Source organism: Monopterus albus, unplaced genomic scaffold (genome assembly GCF_001952655.1).
Source record: "Monopterus albus unplaced genomic scaffold, M_albus_1.0 scaffold40.1, whole genome shotgun sequence".
Classification (NCBI taxonomy): domain Eukaryota; kingdom Metazoa; phylum Chordata; class Actinopteri; order Synbranchiformes; family Synbranchidae; genus Monopterus; species Monopterus albus.
The window spans coordinates 3,624,132-3,632,459 of record NW_018127920.1 but is presented as its reverse complement, the minus strand read 5'-3'; the positions used below and the strand labels follow the sequence as shown (position 1 = coordinate 3,632,459).

Here is an 8,328-nt window from a genome sequence, read left to right as displayed (position 1 = left end):
ATTCAATTAAATATGGGTCAAAATGGATTAACAAGTCATTGTATTCTGCTTTTATTTATGTTTTACACAATGTCCCAACATTGGAACTGGGATTTGTAGGTTAGTCATTTTTCAGTGACAGTTACAGTAAGTTACAGTTACACTACGTTGCTTAAACTGCTAAATTAAGTCCTCAACAGTACGCTGGTCTCTGGTGCTTCACTCAACAAGCTAACCACAGCCTGTCTGAAAGCAAGGCGTGACAGAACAGCTGTCAATCATCAGCTCCTGATGAGCTGGCAGGACAGCGGATGGAAAAACCAGGCCAACCAACAGCAAAAATGGGCTGGACAACAACAGCTGCATGCTTGTGTCAGAGACATATTTAATAGAATGAAGTTCTATTTGCTGCGTGAAAAATGTGTCTAAAAAAAAGCTCCGTCTGAACTGGCCTTAACTCACATCTGTGAATGTGACTCTGTGCTGGTTATGCGCTTCCTGGGCAAGTCACTGAGGTGGATGATTGACTGGTTGTAGGGATGCACAATTAATCGTTTTGTGAGCGTGATTTAAATCCCTGTGCAATCCTGCCGTGTTTACGTTAGCTTGGAGATACCTTGCATCAAACCAAGCACTGCCTTTTCTTCACAAAGCTGCGTTGACCAAAATCTACAATTAATAACTGTAAAGTGATTTATTTCTGCTATTCGGCATTGGCTGTATCAGGCAGGCGGTACAACATTTGAAAAATTGTAGCAGAACAGCACAGAATATCTTTCACAAGTGGCTGTTTTGTTGCAAGGCATCTCCCTGTTAATGCAAACATGGCAGAATCATTGTCACGAGACTGAGATCACACAGTAATCTAAATCACGCTCACAATACAATTAATCATGTAGCCCTAACCGCTTGGCATTGATGGATTGGTTTTTTACCATGGGGGCAAAGATTTTGGTGGGGCAGGCCACACTGAGAAGTGTTACCAGTGGAAAATGTTAGCTATGTAGAACCATAAGCAGAAAATCATATCCTACCTTCCTAGCCAGCAGACCTTTTCTCCTCATGCCACAAGCCTCCAGCTGAAGGCGTCCTCGCAGGGCCAGTTCAATCAGCATGCACCCCCGCAACCCTGATGAAATGCAGTCATTCCAGAATGAGGTGTAGCCCTACATCATGGAAACACAAAAAAGTTAACATTAAATTACAACAAGTGTATCAAAAGAAATTCCCGATGATCAAGCTGACTGGCCCTGCAAGTCAGGCCAGAGTAAACATGCAAAAACACCTCTCAACAAAAACACCTACAGATATTTTCAGTCACAAACATTTTAAGCAACTTCAGATAAAACTATAATAACCTATTTTGGTGTCAAGAGTGTGGCACCAAATCTATATTCATAAGCACAGACATTACAGTTGGCGTTACATTTTGACATCATCTTTACACTACAGAACAAAAACTGAATGCATCCCTCTGCAATTTCACTAAAATTTATTCAAAACTGTACCACTGTATTATGTAATGTTCAAGTATAAGGTATTTTATCTTAAAGCTTGATTTATTGTTCCGTGTTGAATCTCTGCCATATCAATGATGTAGATACAATGTGTAGCTTCGTAGCCTCACATACACCTCTCCAGAAATGTAACTACGCAGCGTGGGAACACAGACCAAAACAAATGCGGTTGGTTGCATTGCAGATCCTTATTCGTGTTTCTCAGTGGCCAGACAAGCACTGAAAATCCCCCCTTGTTCTCTCAGTTGATTCAATGATCATACGAACCAGGTCCTCTCTCTTATCCGTGTTGCAGTAATTTTAGTAAAGGTAACTGTTTATTCAACATTATTAGTTTTAACTCCAACATGAACCACTCAGTTTCAGTCACCACTGTTAGTAAGTGGCGAAAAAAATGCAACACGGTAGCATAGAAACCCCAGTGCCAGCTAGCATTTTGGAAACAATGTTCCTCAAAGAAAGATAGGAAGGGATTTGGATATATCACTCCCTACAGTGCAGAACATAATTAAGAGGTTCAAGGAATCTGGAGGGATTTCAGTGCATAAAGGGCACAAGCCTAAGCTGGATGAACATGCTCTCTGATCCCTTAGACGTCACTGCATCAAGAATCATCACTCTTCTATAAGCGATATAACCACATGGGCTCAGGATGCCTATGGCACACCTGTGTCAGGCAGTACAATACGTAGTTACATCCATAAATGCTGCTTACAACTGTACTGAGCCAAAAGGAAGCCCTATGTCAACAGTGTCCAGAAGCGCAGTCGACTGATCTGGGATGGACCATCATACACATCACACATTGGAAACGCATACTGTGGTCAGACCAATCAGTAATTTAGGTCTGTCATGGTCTGGGGTTGTGTCAGTGCCCTTGGCAAAGGTCACTTCCACTTATGTGATGGCACCAGAACACAAGGGTTAATGCTGAAAAATACAGAGATTCTGGAGCAACATACAGTATGCTGCCTTCAAGACGACAACTTTTCCAGGGACGTTCAATGGATATTTCAACAAGACAATGCAAAACCTCATACTTCGCACAGAAAGATGAAAAGAACCATCCAGACTGTTACCAGCAATAAGTCCAAAAGCCAGGGTCTGTCATGGTCTGGGGTTGTGTCAGTGCCCTTTGGCAAGGGTCACTTCCACTTCTGGTGGAAAATACACAGAGATGTTGGAGCAACACATGTTGTCTTCAAGATGACATCTTTTTCAGGGACATCCATGCATATTTCAACAAGACAACACAAAACCTCATAGTGCACATGTTAATCCCAACTTTTTCTGGTTTGGGGTTGTATATTCAGAACTACAGTACAGTGTGTATAAGTATCACCTGGACCGTTTGCATCTGACAGTAAATCATCTTTTCTTTTGACTGACTAGAACAGAACTACATTTTTTGGCCAGAGAGGTGGTCAGCAATGGGACAGACACGCAAACAATGACAAAGGCTTCTGTTGCACCACAGTGAATAATTCAAACTAACAGGACACTCTGATTGCACACTTTTATTGCAGTTATTTATATGGGGTTTTCAGAGCTCTACATTATAATAAAAATTATTTGTAATAATAATTATGCAATATCTCAAACAAGAAGTTCCAGCTGATTCATATTAGAGCTGCAAAAATAGTCAATTTATTGATTAATCTGTTGTCAGAAGGTTGTATTGGGTAGTACAAACACAATCAAACATCATTAAGTTTAAAGTCAGGGTGAAGCAAAAATCTGTGGTTTGTTTCTAAACACATTATACATGTTAGAAAACAGTTGCTGAAAACAGCTCTCAGTCTTTTCATGTGGTACTGAATTGTGGAGTTTTGTCATTTTTAAGTTCAGGATTTTTGGGTGGGAACACGTCTTAATGATGCACTGGAGCCATGCTTAACATAACTCTTCCCCCTGACACTGTAAAGTTGTAAATCCTACAGTGCACAGAGCTCTATGCCTGCATTTGCTTTTAGGGGCACCTGTGAGACTGAGCACACATGAAACTTTACAGTCACAGTCATGTTTTTTAAAAGAAATAACATTAATGCTGCTGTCTCAGTATTAAACAATGACAAAAGTAGGAACATGATGAAGGGTGAATGTGTTGGAGCAGGTCTGAACCGACCATAGTTGGTGGACAGAGAGAGACAATGACCACACAGTGGACTATCCACTGGATAGATCACCATTTAGCTGTTAGATCACCTACTACCGCCTATAGTTTGGGAGAGGGTACAGCATCAGTAGGGTAAATCTTATTTCAATGTAGTGCCATGCATAGCACATGTATTCGCACAGTCCCTCCGTGCCTCTCTCTTTCACACACACAAACGCATGACAAGACATCCAGAGCCTGAAGCAGCAAAGCAGCCCCAACACATCAGTGAACCTCCACCATGTTTGACTGTAGGGACCCTGTTCTTTTCTTTGTAGGCCTCATTTCATTTTCTGAAAACCGCAGAATGATGTGCTCGACCTAAAAGCTCTGTTTTAGTCTCATCTGTCCACAAGACATTCTCCCAGAAGGACTGTGGCTTCTTCAGGTAAGTTTTGGCAAACTCCAATCTGGCTTTTTTGTTTCTGTGTCAGCAGTGGGTCCCCCTGGGTCTCCTACCATTTTAACTGGCTGCAAGTGTGATTTCTACAGTGCCAGCACCTGTTGACTGCTACAAGTGAGTGTCATTACAAATTCAAGAAGCATCACATGCTTGAAATACAACTACAGTATGTCTGATGATTTTGAAAAGGCGTTAATAATTCTGTCCAGTCCATGTTTGGAGTCTGTGTGGAATGGATCAGATTTGGCTTTTTTGTGTTGTTCCAATACAAACAAAAGAAATAAACATGAGAATAGCAAAGAATTTGTGACTGCAACCATTTTCTGGGAGAAGTGGTGTGTTATCAGGCAGAAATGCTACACTCGGGTCTAACTAGTTAGTTTTTGGTGTTACTACCAATAAAACAGTAATTTATAACTGCTACCTCACGCTTTCAGTAAAGGATAGACACATAAGCTGCTGCCTTCTTCAAGACACCCACAGACAGGGCCACGCTTTTCGGAACACAAGCAGTCAGTCTCCGTATCACATACAGTCGTCTCCCGGTCCATGAAGCCTCTAAGTCATGAACATCAGCAGGCTGTGATCTGTCGGATACCAACATGTAGTCTGTTATATCCTTCGTCCAAAAATGTACAACTCTATAATTGTATAATCTGACATAGTGACACCTGTATCAGTCAAAAAAAGTGTGGTCCGAACTAGGCAATAAAATCACTTTGAGTCAAATGATAATACAACTTCTATAAATAACTGAGTGCAGCAGTGATGATGCAGATGTGTTTTATATTTGACTTAAATTTAATCAATCTGTATCAACTGGGTCTCTTGAGCTTTAAGTGTCAAATCTGTGTTACCTCCACTGAGATTTGATGTGGTTTAATAACAAAACAAACTAGAGATAGTACAGGGGGTACCTATATTTATGAAATGACACTGTACCCTCTGTATTCTACAGTGTCATCCGTGATGGGGTCACATTACAGACTGACCCTACAGGTCCACTGTGCGTCAACACAGCCTTTCTGAGAACTTAACATGTATACTTAACCATTAGTGTTAGCCAGTCCATCAGTTTGAATTTCACTGACCGGTGTTAAAATCGTTTCTGATTACCACTATCTTAGTATTGTAACGAAAGCCACAAATGTCATAATAAAAAGTGTCTAGCTCAAGACAGTATTGCATACACTGACCATAACCAATGACTCCATGCAACTGTTATAAGATCACTCGCGACATAACCGATTTTCACCGTAAAACATTAACCAGCCCGGCGTGCAGCGATGAAGCACGTTATTGTTTTTAGCTAGACAAGGATGCTAAGCTAACGTTAACCAAAGCTATGTCGGTTAGGAAACTACAGCTAACGTTAAGGCCAGCTTAGGTAACATCCCATTGTCTACGCTAAGGTTTACCTTGATTTTACATCGTAACAGGCCAGGATTTATCTACCATTACCTCTCGGTCCTTCAGTCCCAACAACAACACTTCTTCCATCAAGGTGAGACGTGTTTCTTTGGCGTCTCCGGGGTCATCTCCGTCCTGCTCCTCACTCCGTCGGGGCTTGTGGTCCTCCTCGCCGGACAGATGGTCTTTGTCACCGGCGTTGCGCGAAGCTTCAGTCCGCCTTTGCACGAGGCCCGAACTCCGTTGAGTCAAGGAAGTCATGTCTGCCGGCAAGTTAGCTGAACAACAATGAAAACAACACGTCTCGGACTCAGCTGCCCGAGATGTTTGATTCAGTTATTATCCACCATATAGCAGTTACCTCGAGTATTCTGCGAAGTGATTAATGCGACCTGAGTACCCTTGTCATGTGGAATACTGCTCCTTCCCTGACTTCGTCCGCAGCTATATAGTCTAATATGGCGCCGCCTGATGAATATGGCACGGAACTTATCCATCAGGCCGTGGCCAAGATAACCTGAATACCAAGTAACTCTGAGTTAGGTTAATTTCATGAACAAATAACAACACACTGTACACAAGGAATTACTTCTATTATGCATTATGTTAGCCAATAGTGTAGTCACACTTTTATATGAATCTATTATTATTATCATCATCATCAATTAGTACTTAAACAAGAAACGCCACAGGCTAATAGCTAATCATAAAATTCGGCCTAAGAACCTGGTATTCACAAGTTTACGCATTTTTATTGAACTACGTATTACTGTCATACCCGTCACCTAAATTATCTCAAAAAGCTTGATGCTCATAAAATGTCTTTGCCTGCCCATCCCGACACATTAAAATGGAAAATCTTTTGTGGTGCTCACAGAATTAAAAAAATGTAATGTAAGGTTTAAAAGCATAGACTATGTCTTCAGAGGTGTCATATAAGGCAATACACAAAAAGACTGGCACCCCTCCACCTTATTCTTTGAACAGTTTAGACTTTTTGGTACTGTATTTATCATCTCAGTATTATTATTTTTTTTAGCATGTCATTTTGCAATAGTATATATTTGCAAGCATTTTTGCACAGTCCTGACACTGGATTAAAATGATTCTGTCATGAACAATCCCAAGGACTTCAGATGCCCGTGCAATGATGATATGCTAATAATATCATTCACATCATTCCTGAGTGGCAAAATCAACCAGTTTCTTAAATCATGTCTCAATGTTCTCATAATCTTTTTAAAAGTAAGTCATACATTTCTTGTCATTAAGAGGCCCTGATCACTTAATCATGAGGTCATAAGATAAGGCCTGTTTCTTCCCTTTGATGTCTGTAATGGGCCTTTGTGTAATTTCACTTGGATAATAGTATTTGCTTGTTTGTTTATTTGTATGTTGATTGGATAAATGTACATATTGTTGAAAAGTAACATTTTAAATTCTTTATTTTATAAACATTTGTTGATATTTTAACAGGTTTCCCCACAGTGTGTATTATCCAAGTTAAGGTTTCTTATTATTGTTCTTTTGAGTTAGGCAGGGAACTTTTTACATGGACAAACTGTGTTTAATTCAGTTTTCAGGACCTGAAGTGGATGTCCAACATCAGCACCATCACCAAGAAGCCGAGGATGTACTTCCTGTGCCAGGAAGTTACGTTAACTTAAGTACAAGTTTGAGGTATCTATACTTGAGTATTTAAAATTTCTGTAACTTAATACTTTGACATCATCACATTTTAGAGGCAAATACTGTATTTTTTGCTCCTCAACATTTATTTGACAAGAAGCGGAAGTTTTGTGGTTCCTGTAGGTTTAAATATCATGAAAATTGAAGGGTACTGGTGTGTTTACTTGGTTGCTTGTGCACTTGACAGTTTTGGGGTAGGTTAAGGCGATCTCTGCCACTCTCAGGCACTGGCAGACCCCTATAACTTTCTAATAAATGAGTGCAGATTGAATGGCTTTAATGTCTTGAGTTTTAGATCACATATAGAGTTTGCAAGAACAAATGATTTCCAGAGGCAACGACTTGCTAAATCATTTCTCACTCCACATGCCCCTAAAACCAATTGAGGGAGCTGCCGAGAAGGGCGGATGACCATGGAAGGGGCATGCACTGAGGCAAAGCAGCTGAAGTGGGAGAATACTGTAGAATTGAGGAATGAACCTGATGAAGGAGTGGAGGAAGAAACATGAATGGCATGAGGGTTCCTTATGGCATGGGGCTGAGCAGGAAGAGCTCAACCATGTCGAAAAAAAAACCAATGGAGGAGCCACCTGTGGCAAGGTGGTGGTGTCGGTTGTTGAAACGATGGAAACGATGTTTGTGGAGGTGAAGGTGTTTAATAAAGCTGCAACAGTGAAAAATTGTGAAGCAGCCCTGGCGAAGGGGAAAGCAGATTGCAGCTCTGTACCAGATAAACCTAGAAATCAGTGAGCTTAATCTGTAAGCAACCTGGTAGCAAGCAATACACCATGCAGGCACAGTAAACAGGAAGTGAATATGTTTACCACTAGTGATGTGTCATTCATGAACGATTCGTTCATTCTGAAAGAATCTTTCCCATGACTTGAGAACATCGGGCCGTCTCGGGGAGTGATTTGTTCATTTTGTGTTGCCCGCGCATGCACAACATCGCATAAGATTAGTACACCTTTCAAGTCTTCAGTTTCAAGTCGTTTGTTTTTGTAACGTGACATGACCGCTTTGTTGGATACAGAAATTAGTTCATTTTCAACCGTCCTTACTGTTTTTTTTACTCTTACTGTTACATGATGCATTTATTTTTATTATAAAATAACTTTTTATTTCCTACTGACTATCATTTTGTGAATATCTGTCAATATGGTTTTTTCCATAAC

General features: G+C 40.6%; 1 protein-coding gene across 3 annotated transcripts in view; it reads right to left on the bottom strand.

Moving 5' to 3' along the window:
• The window catches only part of golph3a (golgi phosphoprotein 3a), a 22,182-nt gene extending 16,156 nt beyond the window's left edge, over window positions 1–6,026 (bottom strand). The window contains exons 1-3 of one of the 3 annotated variants that reach the window (XM_020599305.1): window positions 5,826–6,026; window positions 5,516–5,742; window positions 1,014–1,145 (exon numbers count right to left, since the gene is read on the bottom strand). In XM_020599305.1, coding sequence (XP_020454961.1) covers window positions 1,014–1,145; window positions 5,516–5,742; window positions 5,826–5,961 — 495 coding nt within the window. In that variant the 5' untranslated portion in view covers window positions 5,962–6,026. Of the gene's footprint in view, window positions 1–1,013; window positions 1,146–5,515; window positions 5,779–5,825 lie in introns of all 3 variants that reach the window. The other 2 variants (XM_020599307.1, XM_020599306.1) reach the window with 2 other exon arrangements.
• Between the last annotated feature and the right edge of the window lie 2,302 nt (window positions 6,027–8,328).